Source organism: Eublepharis macularius, chromosome 2, assembly GCF_028583425.1.
Source record: "Eublepharis macularius isolate TG4126 chromosome 2, MPM_Emac_v1.0, whole genome shotgun sequence".
NCBI lineage: Eukaryota > Metazoa > Chordata > Lepidosauria > Squamata > Eublepharidae > Eublepharis > Eublepharis macularius.
Window position 1 is genome coordinate 114,690,062 of NC_072791.1, and position 17,952 is coordinate 114,708,013.

The window sequence follows — 17,952 nt, forward strand, 5'->3', positions numbered from 1 at the left end:
ACTAACAAAATTTACCTCAGCATTTTTATTCCCTGACTACACTTATTCAATCTCTGCCTGTTAAATAAAGTTATTTCCTTTCGAATGTTATCCAGTGCCATTTGTATTTATGTAAATTAAAATGATGTACTCCACCCTGAGCCCACCTGGTGGGGAGGGCGGACTAAAAATCTAATATAATAATAAATAATGAACTAAAAGGAAGAGGATTCCTGCTTCTCTTCATCAAGTTCCTGGGCTGAGCTAATAATGATGATGATGATGATGATGATGATGATGATGATGATGATGATGATGATGATAATAATGTTCCATTTATATACTGCCCTTCAGGACAACTTAACGGCCACTCAGAGCGGTTTACAAAGTATGCCATTATTATTATCCCCACAACAAAACACCCTGTGGGGTGGGAGGGGCTGAAAGAGCTCCTGGAAGCTGTGACTGACCCAAGGTCACCCAGCTGGCTTCAAGTAGAGGAGTGAGGAATCAAACCTGGTTCTCCAGATTAGAGTCCCGTGCTCTTAACCACTACACCAAAAGCCAAAATTATATGTCAGAGTGGGACAAACAGACTTTTAAGACACAAAGATGAACATGCTACTTGGTGCTGGTCAGCAAAAGCATGCAAACTGAATTTCGCTGTGAAAATCTGCATCAGTGAGGTGGGGGGGAGTGAAGGGGATCCATCATATCATACTACTACATAATTAACATAGTCAGTGGATACAACTCTGTGAGAAATGTTGCTGTATGAAACTTATTAGAGAGAGATTAGTAGCACTATTTACAACCTGATATTCTAGCACTCTCCAACTAAATTAATGCTTCAAGATCCTGAACTCTTGGAAAGAAATGATCATATAATCTAGCTTTATCATGAACTGATCTACAGTCATCCGGAGCAACATATACTGACGACCATTGATACGCTTGGTTTGCCAGATCTTCTTACCCTCCTGGCGAGATGGGGAGGAGGACTTACCTTGACGATTTTATTCTTCGTGCCCTTTGAGCGCATGTGCTCCTAGCAGGGCACGATGACGTCACTTAAGGAAGTGATGTTGCAGCCAGCAGAAACACGCCCACTGCATGGTGATCTGGGAGCTCTTTTGTCTCTCAGGCCTGTTCTTCCCTGTCAGACAGGTGAGAGGAAGGAGGGGGCAGAGATTGGGAGCAGGGAGATGTTAACTTCAGATATCCAGAGCCCAGGCCAGGGTTTTAAGGGTTGAAACCAGCACTTGTTATAGCTCCTATAAATTTGCTAACCACCAGTGCAATTCTTTGAGAATTTTTCCTTCTATAAAAAGAACAAAATTATCATTGGTTAGTGAATGTGTATATGTGGTGCAAATATACATTTTAAGACAATTGTGGTGTTGTACAATGTGTGATACATTTTGCTTTCATTTTCATTTGTGAACACTGATAGACTGATCTTGTGCAACCAATTACTTTCCTAAGCAATACACTTTTTTTCCATTGGCCAGATGAAGGGTATGGTAATTTTTGATAGCAGTAAATATCAAAAATTAAATTATATGTTATTTGTTGTAACTTGATCTCATTTAAATATTTAATTTGCTCTCCTGCAGGCAGCAGATGAAGAATTCAATTTATCGAAGCAGACAGTCTTTAAACAGTCCCAGTCCAGGGGAAACAGAAATGGATCTTTTGGTTACCCGAGAGAGGCAAAGGCGTGGTATCCGCAACAGTGGATATGATGTAAGTGTGTGCAAATCCTGTTTGCTGATCAAATTGCACTGCTTATGGTTTTAGAAAATAACAAATAATAATAATAATATTAAATTTATATACGGCCCTTCAGGACAACTTAACACCCACTCAGAGTGGTTTACAAAATATGTTACTATTATCCCCACAACAATCACCCTGTGAGGTAGGTGGGGCTGAGAGAGCTCTAGAAGAATTGTGACTGACCCGAGGTCACCCAGCTGCTTTCAAGTGGAGGAGTGGGGACTAGAGTCCCACTGCTCTTAACCACTACACCAAAATGATATATACAGATAAATAACTAAATGTTCAACTAATGTGAAGGTGAATTTATAGCGCTTTAGATGTTCAGAGGTAAAGTTGTAGCTTCATAATGATGCCTGTTTTACTGTGAAGCTTCCAATTCAGTTTAATAATTTGTACAGCCATACAAATTTAAGTTTTTTCTGTGTCTTTAATTTGGATGCCTTCGTGCATTGTTCTGATGTTTGTGGATCTAGTGAGGGAATGTTTGATCATAGTTATATGGCAACTTGTAGGGTAATTTTATTTCCAGTTGGTTTTTATTCCTTTCCTCCCCATTTCATTTTCCCCTGGATGTAGGGATGCCAGCCTCCATGTGGGATCTAGAGATCTTTTAGAATTACAACTGATCTCCGGACCACAGAGATCAGTTTTCCTGAATAAAATGGCTGCTTTGGAAGGTGGTCTCTATGGCATTTTACCCTGCTGTGGTTCCTCCTCTGCCACCCCAAGCGCCATCCCAAAATCTCCACGAATTTCCCTACCTGGAGTTGGCACCAATACCTTGATGTGAACAAAACTGGCATCATGTTCCTCTCTGAACTGAAGATAAATTCTTTGGTCCTAAATCTTGCTTCAGAATGGAGGCAAGCCAGTGTTGTATAGAAGTTAGAGTGCTGTGCTAGTACCCAGGAGGCTGTGGGCAAATTCCAACTTGGTAATGAAGCTCACTGCATGACTTTGGGCCAGTCATGCTCGCTTAGCTTAATTTACTTCATGAGATTGGTTTGAGGATAACAGAGGAGAAGGGAATCCTATACCCCTTAGCTTCTTAGGAGAAGGGTGAGATTAAAATGTCAGTTGTACCTGTTCATATGGTGAACAAGAAATGACTTCTGCAACAATTGCCCTCCCCCTTGAGGATCCCTTGGCACTTACCTCACTAGGCCAAAATACTAGGCTTTTAACTAAAGGATTTCATCTTTTTTAGCTATCTACCTCTGGCCTGAGGACTGTTTATAAATATAATTTTAGACTGCTGTTTTTATGCCCTGCCTTGTTTTAAACGACATGTTTATAATGGCTGTGGCTTATTTTATTGTTTTAGTTGTAAACGGTCTCAAGCAGGTCTCTGTAGGGGTAGCATATATATTTTCTGTATAAGTAAATAAATATTTGTTCATATTAAAATGATTGTGGACAAAAAATCTTGTATTATGCTGTGCAACAAGGAAGCCATTCGTTGAGAAAGGGTTTGGATACTGGTAAAACAATAGGTACTTAGTAAATCCAACTGTCATTAAGACAGGAACATCTCTTGTTTCTGCCAATCCACAGTGCAATCCTACTCATGCTTACCTCACAATACAGTGGGACTTACCTCTGAGTAAATCTACATAGGCTATGAAAATTAGTAATAATGAATGTACCAGTATAGCCGGGAATAGACTTAAGGTAGATTTGATATAGCTTTCTGTTCTTGATCTTATTCCAATATCCACTCAGCAAGATCAGATATCAAATATGAGGAATAATCTCAGCAAAATTGGACATGTTGTTACTCGGTATGGAGAATAGTTATGTATATAATAATGCCACTGGATCAGACCAAGGATGCATATGTTGTTTTTTCCCCAACAATGGCCAGATGCTTCCAGGAAACCCATATACAAGTGCTAGTTTATTTTCAGTCCCTTTCCTAATAATGCTAATATAGAATTTGCCTTTTTTAGTGATGGTGCAAAATGAGTTAACACTTTCATTACTTTATTGCCCTCAAATACTGAAAGAAAAATGCTTTTGATATAAAAAATAATGTCTATTAAAGTGTAGTATGTTCCTGTGCTGTGGCATTTCATGAGGTGAAGAAAACTGAAACATCAAATAATATTCACAAGAGTACATTTGTGAAAAGATTGTCAGTGTTTTGACAAATTCTGTCAGAACATACAAATCATGATATGCCAGTTGTAATCAAGATTATAGTCTGCTGCATTGTATCACAGGAGAAATATAAAGGAACAACTTGGTTAAAATCTGCTTTTAAATAAGCAGTAAGTTTTGTGGGGATAAAAACACATGCTTTACTTCATTAAAATATCTACTTTTATGACAATAAATATGTTTTCCATAGAAAAGAACTTAAAGACCTGACCACTCTAGAAAATTAATAAATTCACATATGGGAAGCACAGTTTTATAAAAATAGGAAAATGATGTCCTGTGGATCCTTGCACCTTTGGAAGCTTTTTAGGAACTGCTGCTGCTACCATAGCTGTGTGAAAATAGGGGTCATTTTTGGGATTACTTTTCATTTGGTTCTAGAAGAAATATCCCATGAGTGCTAATGTTAACCTAAATGGGGAGTATCATTGTGAGCTAGGGGAATTAGCATACAAGAAGAGGCAGCAAGAGGGGTAACTAGCAAGATCTCCACTAATGTATACCAGGATTGATCCCCTAGAGAACCCTCTGAAAGAACCAGGTGGGTGCTCAACAGGAATGATTTTATTAAAGGGGTAGCAAAAACAAACACACAAGAAAACACATACAACATGTGCACAGAGCTGACTAGAAAACAGAGGAAAAGGGAGAGGAGTACAGGGTTAGGTGATATTTACCAATCTAGAAGACAGAGGACGCTCATAGAGAGTAGTGGTTGAGCGACCAGCACTTTGCGGCAAGAAGATGGCTCAGACACATGTCTGAGGGTATGCATAGGGTTCCGAGAACACACACACTGAGCACATGGCAGGGCAGCCCACTTATACTGTGGAACATACCCTGGGGCAGGATCACATCTTCTGCCCCCAAAATATAGCTTAATGGCTGTCTCTGAAGGTGAGACAGTAAAATGGAAAATGCTTGATTATACCTTCCTGGGTTTAAATAAAGATAAGAAAAGTGATTGATGACCCATGTTTAGCAGAAGAGAAGAGTTTATCAGGTCTCTGATTAACTCTGATTAGGAAGGGGGAAGTTTGGCAGGGTGTGGGTGATTAACTCAGGAACTCCTAGAAAATCTCTTTTGTCTTTTCATCTTTACACATCTCTGGGATGTGGGGCTGGTAGCCAGTCCTGCCTCATGATTCATGTTCCAAATGTGCTTGGAGCACATGAGGAGAAGGGGTTTATGATAGAGCCATATTCATAACCTTCTTTAATAATGTGAGGATATGGCTTGACTGCTAACACCAATTAGTAGTTTCTTTTAGCCAATGTCAGACTAATTTTTCATGGCTAGACAGAGAGTTTGTAATGTCAAATCACAAATATCTAATGCCAGGTATTCAAAGCAACATTTAGAGATGCAGTTTCAAGTTACTTTAAACAGTTACTGATTTTGTTTATTCTTTGCATACATTCGTAGTAAATCTGAAATCTTTGAATTCCAGAGTAAGACTATAATTCTGTGTGTCTCCTTTCCTATGTATCTGAATGGTTATTTGTTGCACCAGGTCCCATTCTGTTGATTTTTCTCTTTCATTGGTTCTTGACAACCAAGGCCAATTCTTTTCTGCAAGTTGCATGAGTGCAGAGAACAAATTTAGAGTCCACTACAGTTCCAATCTAACAACCAGCAGAGAGAGGGCAGGTGAGGGCATTATTTCATCTTGCTCACTCAGCACAAAGATACCCTCAGAGACAGAAAACAGCTACTCCCTTTCCTAACCCTCAGACTATCAATCAAGACTTCTCAGATATTAATCAAGAATACAGTATTTTAGAGCAAATAATCTAATTGACCCTTATCACTGAAACCCTTGAAAGCAACATTATCATTTCATACTAAGAAGTTCCTAGTCCAGAGCTATGTAATCTGGACTATGAAATTTCCTATCACAAATCCCCATTTAGTAAAGTAACTAAGACTGCCTCTTCCCCTCCTTCCATTCCTTATTTGGAGACATTTGCATGTAACCCTAGAATTCCCACCTTTCTCACCTTCAGAAAATCAAGCAGCATACCTCTTGGTTCAACTGGATCATCCTCCCCTTGCCCCAGATCTTGGAAAAGGCATATTTTGTTTTAATTTAAGCCTCAAGCTCTATACTTGGAGCCAGAATCTGTCCCCACAGAATCTTTGTGGGTCAGTGACAGCTTCTAGGAACTCTTCCAGGCCCACCCACCTCACAGGGTGTTTTGTTGTGGGGATAATAATGACATACTTTGTAAACTGCTCTAAATGGGCATTAGGTTGTCCTGAAGGGTGGTATATAAATCGAATTTTATTATCAGAGCCTTTTTTCCTGGGAAAAGAGGTGGTGGAACTCTCTATTATCACAAGTGTGCGTGCAAAGTGTGCGCTCCCCAAAATGCGTGATGATGTCACTTCTGGAAGTGCTGCTGCTTCTCAGAAGTGCTGCCACTTCCTGAAAGTGACGCCGCTTCCCAGAACCCAGCACAATGCATTACAATGAGATAAATGTTAGTAAGCTTGGAAAATTACACTATTATGAGAAAGGGTTTTTCCCCCCTTTCTGTATCCTCTACAAAAAGTGAAATCTTCCATTCCCTTTCCCAAACATTTCATTTCTTTGGAATCATATTTTAAAATATGCAAGGAGGGGGCCTCTAAAAATCCAAAACCCATTTCACAAATCTAAATTCTAACAGATTCCCTCTGCCAGCGTACAAAAAAAAAATCCAAAATTCTTTCTCAAAATTCCAGAATCTAAAATTCCTCATCAAATGAATATTGAATTTTCAAATTTTCAGGGAGGGTTTTGCTTTACTGGAGCAATTCAAAATTAGATTCTCAACTTTAGCTGCATTAGATTTATACTTAGTTTAAAATGGCTTTTTTTGTTGCCTGCCAACTCCACCTTACCAATGGCTAAGCTGTTGTGACATTGTGAAATGCTCATAAATATTCCAATGTCCCAGACAAACAATATTAATAAAAACTTCCTTAACACCCATATGTCCTCTGTAATTTCAGTGATGTTAATCAGCTGAAGGTGGGGAGTAGCATTTGAGTTACAGCTATTAAGACATAAGAACACCTATATGCTGATGAATATATTGATGAAAACCTTCTGTGACTTGGACACAGCTATCTATTCCTAGCATAAAACTGGAATAACCATAACTGATATTTTAACAAATACAAATAACCATAACTGATATATTTAACTAACACAGAACCAAACTGCATTCAAAAGCTGTGGGAACCATAATAATGTCAAGTTCAGTCAACAAAAGGATGAAAGCAACACACACACACACATAGCCCCACCCACCCCATGAAAAGAAAGCAGAACTAACTCAAAGCAGCACACACACACGCACAGCCCCCTACAGCCTCCACACCCCCATGAAAAGAAAGCAGAATGAATTCAAAACAGCACACACACACACGGCGCCACCCACCCACTCCCCCAAAGAAAATAAAACAGAATGAACTCAAAGCAACACATACTCAAAGCCCCAGCAGCTCTGCTTGCTCGCTCTCTCTCTCTCTCTCTCTCTCTCTCTCTCTCTCGCTCTCTCTCCCCCCAAGAGGAATGAAAAGAAAACAGAATGAACTCAAAGCAGCTAAACCTCCTCTGCAGAGCCTGCACCAGGCCCAAGCAGCGTCTGCTTGCTCTCTCATTCTCTCTCATTCACTCAAGGAAGCAGAATGAACTCAAAGCAGCTTAACCTCCTCTGCAGAGCCCGCGGGGCCAAAGGAGAAAGGAATCACGTGGGCAGATTCTAGAGCTGCCAGAATACCGTTCCGGAGTGTTCCCCCTCAAAAAAGCCCTGGTTATTATTATTATTAATCTGATTATCTCAAGCAGAGAATGTTCTTTCCCAATACCTACTACCCAAGATACTGCAAATGCCAGGGAGTGAATTGAATAGCTTCTTTATGCAAAGCATGTACTATGCCCCATATTTTGGCCTGGGTATCTTAGGATGAGCCTCCCTCCATATGTGCTACCTCACTCTCTTAAATTAGTTAATGAAGCATTGTGCACTGATTTTTGCAAGCACGGGAACTGTGTAGGCTCGGAACTGTGCCTTGCATAGTGTCACCCCTGTGAAGTTTAGTGTCAACTAAAGCTCATTTGGCCCTATCATTGTTGATAAACAGCTGTTTAAAAAACGTTTTAACTTTTTAAAGTGTCCTTTCTGTTATTATTCATGTGCATTTTTTACCTGGCTATCTCTTTTTTCCCTACTGTATGTTTTTAAATAAGTTTTTCCTATTATTAAGATGTCTTACTGTTTTGGGTCTTGTATTTCACTTCTGGTGCCATTGTTTCATGTCAGAGATTTTAGAGTAAAGGTTTTATAAATAAGTCAATCCTTGCAAATTCAGGTGAATGAGATGCTTGCTGCAGCTGGCTTTATTGACATGCAAGGAGGCTACCTGACTGATCTGAAGGGAGGTCAGAGAAGAGCATCTTCCACCAGAATTTATTATGGATGTGATGGTGCCAAAGTGAGATTCTTGGAAGAAAATTCACCTTTAGAAAAAAAATTCAGAGCATTTCATAGTATTTCTATTTAGTTATATTCATAATGAATGCACCTGTTTTTTATATTTGCCTACTCTTCCTTCAAACACCACACCTTCTGAATTCACCAGCTCTCTTTCCTCTTAGACTGTCTTTTTACTTAGTTCCTGGTTTTCATTTTGTTGTCCCAAACATGTGGCCCTGCTTCACAATCATAGCAACAGCATATAAACTTTCCTGTTCAAAACCTCTGTGAGAGTTTTTCCCAGCCAATTAGCTTACATGTCCTCTGATTTATGATTTTTCTAAATCAAGGTAATGAATTAAACAGTGAATAAAAACAAGTGTCATTATATATGAAAAACAGTGTGGTGTAGTGGTTAAGAGAGATGATCCAGACCTTGGGAGACCCTGCTTCAACTCTGCATTCTTCATGACAGTGGGTGATATTGAGCCAGTTACTTACTCTCATGTTATTATAACAACAACAACAACATTTGATTTATATACTGCCCTTCAGAATGACTTAACACCCACTCAGAGCATTTTACAAAGATTGTCATTATTATCCCCACAACAAAACACCCTGTGAGGTGGGTGTGGCTGAGAGAGCTAGAAGTTGTGACTGACCCAAGGTCACCCAGCTGGCTTTAAGCGGAAGAGTGGGGAATCAAACCCAGTTCTCCAGGTTAGAGTCCCACACTCTTAACCACTACACCAAACTTGCTCTATCATAACTCTGTAGCTATTGATACATCAGTCAATTATGGATATGTATTGTATCTCAGGATGTTGCTATAAGGATAAAGTAGAAGAGGGGAGAACCATGTATGGTGTCCTGAGCACCTTGCAATAAGGTCAAACTAAATATGTACTAAATAAATAAATTCATGCTCAAAGTGGGATCGTAGGGATTTGTATTAAAGAAGGAAGAAGGCAGATACACATTGAACTCTTTTATCATTTCCTTCCCATCTGTCCTCCTAAGTCTGAGAAGTACACAGAGGTGACAGAAGATGCAGCCGAATTTTGCTGCCCATGGTTCAGTGACTACCTAGATGGCAAAGGGGAATCCGAGGGCTGTCAGATCCCCCAGAGCCCAACTCGGAGGGCAGGGGGGCATGAACGGAGGGAACTTGCAGTGCTTGTCTAAAGCATGCACATGCTCCAGAGACTTCGTTGTCACACTGGGAATGATGTCATTCCCAGCATGACAACAAAGGCCCTGGAGTGTACAGGAGCTTGCTCCAGAACTCTGGGGCCCATTTCCCACCCCTCCCCCCTGCTGGCCAAGTAAGAGGTGGTGGGGGCAGAGGCTGGGACAGGAGATTCCCTGCCACCACTGGGGGACTGTGAACCCTATCATAACTCTGTAGCTGTTGATACATCAGTTCATTATGGATATATGCAAAAGGCAGGTGAGAGAGTACTTTTAAAGGAAAATTTACACTATTTCAAACAAATGAAAATACTATATAGATCTTATGCAAAGCAATTGTTATCTACAAAAAAGTTTACATTAAAAGATGGTACAGATGTTTCTATTAAATGCTCTTACTTTATCCAACAGACTGAACCAGAAATGATAGAAGAAACAAATGTTGACTGTGTTAATGAGCCTCGAAATTATACTAGAGCTCATCAAGCAAAAGGCCATTCAGAGACATCAACTCTGAGTTCTCAACCATCCATTGATGAAGTCAGACAACAGATGCACATGTTATTGGAAGAAGCCTTTAGTCTGGCCTCAGCAGGCCATGGAGGACAGAGCAGGCAACAAGATGCTTACAATTCTACGCAGCACTTGCCATACTCTGAAGTTGTGACCAGTGCTCCTGGTACCATATCTAGACCCAGAGGGGGAATACAGTGGGTACCTACATATAGACCAGAGGTGTATCAGTACAGTTTGCCAAGACCTGTAAGTGAATGTTTGTGTGATATACAAAATGGTTGTGGCAATACTAGTATTCTCCAGTGTGCAAGAGAAAAAATCCTGTGCTGGCATAATTTGTGTGTTATGAATTCTGTACCTTCTTGTCTATGAAGGGAACTTCTCATTTGGCCATATTTTATGTAATTACTTCAGGTTTGTGCTGGATTATATGAGTGTTACTGGGTTATGTAGTGGCATATATCCAACATGTACCCAACAATTCTGAAGATTTAAGGGCATTTAAATTTTCTTGAGAGTGATGTTTGCTCCCTTCACATTACAGTCCTCCAATTTGCCCTCTGTGTTGTTCTTGAGGGTCTGCTAACTTCAGGGAAGAGAATTCGGGAGGGGGATGTCAGTGGCCTAAAATGGAATCAGTAGCAATCACCACCTCTTTTTAATGAAGTTCCCTTAAGTCTACAGAACTTCATGGCTGGATACAGACCATTATTTTGAGGTGATCACCAATATTAGCTTTACCATATAAAGTTTCTGTGATGTCTCCGCAATTCTTAACATGAACACAGCAAAATGTCAACTTGAGCCAAGGAAATGTCAACTTAATTGTACTGAAATTAAGACTCTAAAATGGATAGCAGGCAAACGAAGGCTTGCAAGATGCATCCAGAGTAAAAACAACTTGAGTTCAAATTCTAAATGACTCTTACTGAATCAACATTATAATTGTCTGCAAGGGCAGGAAGGCAAAATCTTGCAAACATAATTGTGTACTGTTAAACTAAGAACTAGGTTTTTGCGAACAGTTCATAAAGATATAAGCATCAATATGTGTTGTAGCATCTTCTAGATACTTTTTTGTTGCACAGCAAAGAGTGTACTTGACTTCCAGCTTCAAAGTGTCAGATAAATGAATGCCAAAGCTTGCTAACACTTCCACTAAAGATCAGTGTAGGAGGTAGGTCAGTATTCTTCTGGTCCTTAGATTTCATAACCTGTTTCCTAGGTGCGATAGGTCTCTATTAGAAGGTTACTCATGAGCATTCATGGAGAGGGAAAATCTCATTTTGTCTCCCCCTCTGTCTCTGTCTGTTCTGCCTCCCTCTTCTTTCTTGCTAGTTGCACTCTCTATCCCCACCCCACTCCCCAAATCTGGCTCCACTTTCCCACCTGTAATGAAACTTACTAAGTGACCTTGATCAGTTATTCGTGGCCTAATCTACTTCACTGAAGTGTCATGAGGAAAAATGTGTGTGTGTGTGTGTATTTGGGGAAACTATGTACACTGCCCTGAGCTCCTTTGAGGAAGGGTAGGATAAAAAACATTTTTGTTGTATATGTTTACCAATATAATTAATTTTATTTTCAAATATAAGACTCGATTCATGTCTGATGAAGAAGAATTAGTATTAGTTTGGGACCTGGCAAAACATTATTTAAAAAATGGTCTGTGAAGCGGTGATTTTCATATGAAATAGTACCGCCTAGAATTTGCTTTACGACTGGTGAGGGTGAGGTATGTGTGTCTAAAAGTAAATTTGTTCTTTTTTGCTTTGCTACAAGTAGTTTTGTTCTTGTATTAAAGAAGAATTTTTAGCTTTCATATTGGAAAGAGTATATCGGTTTGATTGGCTAGAAAAGCACTGAGATTATTGTTATCACAATGTGAAAATAGAAGGAACGTGCCAAGATTTATAGTACCTTTATGATACCTTATTATAATACCTTATTATACTTATAATATAATACCTTATTATAAATACCTTTATAAAAAGAAACTAGAAAACAGTGATGTTTCTAATTAATCTCTTGTGGTTTATTTAAAAGTCAGTGACTGGGTCAGACTGCCACTGTTTAAATCTTAGTAAAGATTGCCTTATGTCATTTTGACATTGTTGTACTGATTCACATGAGATGTTTGATCAAATTTTATTATTGGAATCTATTTAGAGAGTGTGCTGGGCACCTAATGACAAACAAATTAATTTCCTATGTTATCACATCCTTCTAAAAGAAAGTTTTTAAAGCCATATTACTGTGTGCAGAAGAACATTAGGCCTGCATTCAGGCATCGTGGTAAACTGTGTGATTAAACTGATAAAAATTATATTACAAATGATATTGTCCGGCCCAGCCCAGAACACATTAAAAGAGACTATGTGGCTCTGGGTAAGAAGGTTAAGTTCCTGGGAACACAGGTTGTGTTTTTGTCAGTTCTTCCTGTCAAAGGCTGTGGTTTAGGAAGGGAAAGAAGAATACTGCAAATAAATGACTGGCCTCTTAGATGGTGTAATCAGGAAAGGTTTGGTTTTTTGGACCATGGCTTACGCTTCCGAGATGAAGCTCTTCTATCAAGAGATGGTTTTCACCTCACAAGGGTAGGAAAAATGTGTTTGATAAGAGCCTGACAAACCTGATAAAGAGAGCTTTAAACTAAATGCTATGGGGGAGAGAGACAAAAATTCAAAGCCTATAACTGGAGATAAGAACACTAAAGATTTGTGGGGAGTGGCACATATGCTAGGGAACGTTAACTCGCAGGTAAGTACAAACAAAAACTTCAGGGTACATGACTCTTAGATTCCAATATCTCTACACAAATGCACAGAGTATGGGGAAAAAGCAGGAGGAACTTGAAGTCCTAACATGGGAAGGGGACTATGACATAATAGGCATTACTGAAACTTGGTGGAATGACACTCACAATTGGAATACTAGGATTGAGGGATACAACTTGTATAAAAGAAACAAATAAGGAAGAGGGGAGGAGTAGCATTATTTGTAAAGGAGGTTATACTTGAGAGACAATACATGTATCTGAGCATGGAAGTTCAGTTGAAAGTCTCTGGGTAAAAATAAAAGGAGTAAGAAATAATAGTGATATTATGGTGTGTGTGGGGGGGTCTTCTATAGACCACCAAGCCAGACACTCCTAGAACAAATTACAAAGTTCTCAAAGAGATGGGACACAGTGGTCATGGGAGACATCAATTACCCAGATACCTGTTGGAAGTCTAACTCTGCTAAAAATGAAAAGTCAAATAAATTCCAGACTTGTCTTGCTGAAAATTTCCATTTTTCAGAAAGTGGAGAGGGAAATAAGGGGATCTGCTATCTTGGACTTGATTCCCACCAATAGGGAAGAACTGATTGACGAGGTGAAAGTAGTGAGCACCCTGGGTAATAGTGACCATGTAATTTTGGAATGTACAGTCTTGGGAAAGAGAAAAGCTGAATGTAGTCAAACATACAGGTTGGACTTTAGGTAAGCAAATTTTAACAAACTTAGAATCCCATGGTCAGAAATACATCAGAGGGGAGTTCAGGAGGGATAAGAGTTTCCTAAAAGCAAAGTATGGAACACACAATCATAAAGAATTCCTATGAGAAAGAAAAATGGGAGGAGCTTAAAGAACCCAAGGTGGCTTCATAAACAGTTTTCTAAAGAGCTGAGAAATGAAAAAGACTCATTTAAGAAATGGAAGGAGGGGCCTTATAACCAAGGCGGTTACAACCAGTGCTTGTAGGGAGAGTGTTAGAAAAGCTAAAGCTCAGTGTGAGTTTAGGTTAGCAAGAGATGCTAAAAACAACAAAAAAGTTCTTTGCTTTTGTTCAAAGTAAGAAAAGGAACAAGGACATGGTTGGCCCATTGCAGACACAGGACAGTAAAATTGTAACAGGTGATGAGGAGAGGGCAGAACTGCTCGATTCCTACTTTTCCTCAGTCTTCTCCTGAGAGGAAAATGGTGCTCAACATGGCAAAAACAGAACACATGATGAGAGAAGAGAGTTACAGCGTAGGATCGACAGAGATAGTACATAGTTTCTTTAAATGAAACTAAGTCCTCAGGCCAGATGAATTGCTTCCAAGGATACTAAAAGAACTCGCGGATGTAATTTTGGAGCCTCTGACCATTATTTTTGAGAATTCTTGGAGAACAGGTGAGGTGCCAGAAGATTGGAGGTGGGCAAATATTGTCCCTATCTTCAAGAAGGGGAAAAAGGAGGATCTGGGTAACTACCAACCCATCAAGTTTACCTCTGTACCTGGGAAAGTTTTAGAACGAATCATCAGTCAGTCAGTCCTTGAGCATTTAGAAAGGATGGCTGTGATTACTAACAGCCCACAAGGGCTTCTCAAGAACAAGTCATGTCAGACTAACCTCTTTTTTTGAGAAAGTTACTACCTTGCTGTATCAGGAGAATGCTGTAGACATAGTTCATCTTAATTTCAGTAAGGCTTTTGATAAGGTTCTACATAATATTCTTGTTGACAAGTTAGTAAAATGTGGTTTGGATCCTTTTACTGTTAGGTGGATCTGTAACTAGTTGACAAATCACACCCAAAGAGTGCTTGTTAATGGTTCCTCATCCTCTTGGAGAAGAGTGACAAGTGGAGTTCCTCATGGATCAGTCCTGGGACCTGCTCTGTTCAACATTTTTATAAATAATTTGGATGAAGGAATAGAGGGAATGTTTATTAAATGTACAGATGAGACTAATTGGGATGGGTAGCAAACATGGTAGAAGACAGTCAGGATACAGGATGATGTTGACAGGCAGGAAAATTGGGTTAAAAAAATAAAAATTTCAACAGAAATAAATATAAAATTCTGCATTTAGGTAGAAAAAAATCGAATCCTCGACCCTCTGACACCAGGCAGAAGCAGCCCGGCACACTCACTCTCCCGATGGGAGGGGGGAGAATCTCTTCATCCCTCTCAGCACCAGGAGAGCCGGCGCCGTGTGGCTTCTGCCCAGTGCAGGAGAGACAGGGAGAATCTCCCTGCCCCGTTCGCATGGGGCAGAAGCAGCCCCGGGGTGCTGTCTCTGCAGGGTGCGAGCGGGACACGGAGAATCTCGCTGACCTGCTTGCATGGAGCAGAAGCAGCCCCAGGGCGCTGGCTCTGCTGGGTGCGAGTGGGACGGGGAGAATCTCCCTGCCTCGTTCGCATGGGGCAGAAGCAGCCCCGGGGCACCATCTCTGCAGGGTGCGAGCGGGATCGGGAGAATCTCGCTGACCTGTTTGCACGGGGAAGAAGCAGCCCCGGGGTGCCAGCTCTGCTGGGTGCGAGCAGGACAGGGAGAATCTTCCCGTCCCTCTTAGCACCGGGAGAACCGGCGCCGCGTGGCTTCTTCAGCCTGGTGCAGGAGGGACAGGGAGAATCTCCCTGCCCCGTTCGCATGGGGCAGAAGCAGCCCCGGGGTGCTGTTTCTGCAGGGTGCGAGCGGGACAGAGAGAATCTCGCTGACCTGCTTGCATGGAGCAGAAGCAGCCCCAGAGCGCCAGCTCTGCTGGGTGCGAGCGGGACGGGGAGAATCTCCCTGCCTCGTTTGCATGGGGCAGAAGCAGCCCCGGGGCACCATCTCTGCAGGGTGCGAGCGGGATGGGGAGAATCTCGCTGACCTGTTTGCACAGGGAAGAAGCAGCCCCGGGGTGCCAGCTCTGCTGGGTGCGAGCAGGACAGGGAGAATCTTCCCGTCCCTCTTAGCACCGGGAGAACCAGCGCTGCGTGGCTTCTTCAGCCTGGTGCAGGAGGGACAGGGAGAATCTCCCTGCCCCGCTCACTTGGGGCAGAAGCAGCCCTGGGGTGCCACCTCTGCCAGGTGTGAGCAGGACAGGGAGAATTTCCCCACACCACTCACATAGAACAGAAGCAGTCCCAGGGTGCCAGCTCTGCCAGGTGTGAGCGGGACGGGGAGAATCTTCCCATCCCTCTTAGCACCGGGCGAGCCGGCACTGAGCTTCTTCTGCCCAGTGCAGGAGAGACAGGGAGAATCTCCCTGCCCCGTTCACATGGAGAAGAAGCAGCCCCAGGGCACCAGCTCTGCCGGGTGTGAGCAGGAAGGGGAGAATCTCCCCACACCGCTTGCACCGGGCAGAAGAAGCCTGGCAGCACTGGGGCGGGGCTGCGGGCTGGGGGTGTTTAAAGGGCCCTACCGCTTGCAAGTGGCAGGACAGGGCCCTTTAAACTATCAGCTGGCAGGCGGCGGGGGGAATCCCCCCTGCTGCCTGCCAGGTGATAGTTTAAAGGAATCTTTAAAGGGCCAGGTAAGTGGATTAGAGGGGAGGGGGGCTAAGTGGGGGGGATGGGGTGAGTGGGGGCTGCAGGCTCCCACGAACAACAGACAACGAAAATATTCATGACAGCATCATGTTCGTCAATGTTCATTTGTTGTTCGTGGATGGCAATGAACCACGAACAGTGTGTTTGGTTTTTTCCCTGCATTCGTGCCCATGTCTAGTCTGGGGACCAAGTTCTATGAGGTTGAAGGAGCTCTGTATGTTTAGCTTGGAGAGGAGATGACAGAGGTGATATGATAAGCATCTTCAAGTATTTGACGGGCTGTTATACACAGGATGGTGCAGAATTGTTTTCTGTTGCCCCAGAAGGTCAGACCAGAACTAACGAGTTGAAATTAAATCAAAAGAGTTTTCGGCTAAACATTAGGAAGTATTTTCTGACAGAGCGGTTCTTCAGTGAAAGTGTCTTCCTCAGGAGGTGGTAGTCTCTTCTTCTATGGAAGTTTTTAAGCAGAGGCTAGATGGCCATCTGTCAGCAATGCTGATTCTGTGAACGTAGGCAGAGCTTGAGAGGGAAGGCAGGAAGGGTTACATGAGTGCTTAGTTCTCAGGGCCCATTCTTACATGCCTAGGGAAGTGCCAATCGCCAGTTTGGGGTCAGGAAGAAATTTTCCCTAGGCCAGTTTGGCTAGGGATCCCTAAGGTGTTTTGCCATCTTCTAAGGATGGAGCAGCAGGTTACTCGGGTTGTGAGGGGGGAGGTAATTGTGAATTCCCTGGATTGTGCAGAGGGTTAGAGTAGATAACCCTAGAGCTCCCTTTGTGTAGATTGCCAATTGGCTCATCAGAGGGTGATAAACTGGGATTTTAAACCACTCTTTGTAAGTAGCTTCTTAACAGCTTATAAGTATTACTTGCAATTTCTTTTTACATCTGAATTCAGAAATCTTAGTTTGTTCAGTAGAACTGCCCTCTTAGCTTCCTGACTATTGTATCAGCTGCACAGAAAAACCTAGCCACTTCAGTTGTATTTGGCTATAATTACACAGCTGCTGATTGTGCTTGGAAATGGGAAAGAAGGCAGTAGAGGTGTCCACTGGAAAAAAAATCAGCTAATTCGGGTTCAGTATACTGAACTGGAAAATAAATCTGGCATTCCCTGAATACCAAATTCATTCTCATTATCCACTTTGCCATTTTCTGCAATGCATCACAGGAACCCCAAAATGTATATCTGGGATAGCTTTAAGATTAGAACTGGGTCAGGGCTCTATTGAAACTAAAGCATGGCTGCATGTGTTCAAACATAAGCTAAAAGTCTTCTTCTCCACAAAGAAAGATGGTCTGTTTTATGAGCTAAATCAAGATCAATGGATAATATAGTTCCTTATTTACTGGTGGATAGAGACCCAAGGACCATGTTGGGTCTCCTTGGCCAAGTATCTCTCCACCATATTTTCCTTAAAGAAATAAAGACTCCTTATCTGCTGGTCAAAATCATTGGATCAAAGGAGCTTGGAAGAAAAGGAAAAAAGGAAAGGAAAATGAAAAGAAGGAAAATAAAGTAAATTAATAAATGTAGATGAAGATGGGGGCAGATAAAAGGTGTTT

General features: G+C 41.6%; 1 protein-coding gene across 1 annotated transcript in view; it reads left to right on the forward strand.

The window, feature by feature from the left end:
• KIAA1549L (KIAA1549 like) overlaps window positions 1-17,952 on the forward strand; it is a 242,499-nt gene that overhangs the window by 202,342 nt on the left and 22,205 nt on the right. The window contains exons 17-18 of the mRNA XM_054972418.1: window positions 1,596-1,725; window positions 9,994-10,344. Coding sequence (XP_054828393.1) covers window positions 1,596-1,725; window positions 9,994-10,344 — 481 coding nt within the window. The remainder of the gene's footprint in view (window positions 1-1,595; window positions 1,726-9,993; window positions 10,345-17,952) is intronic.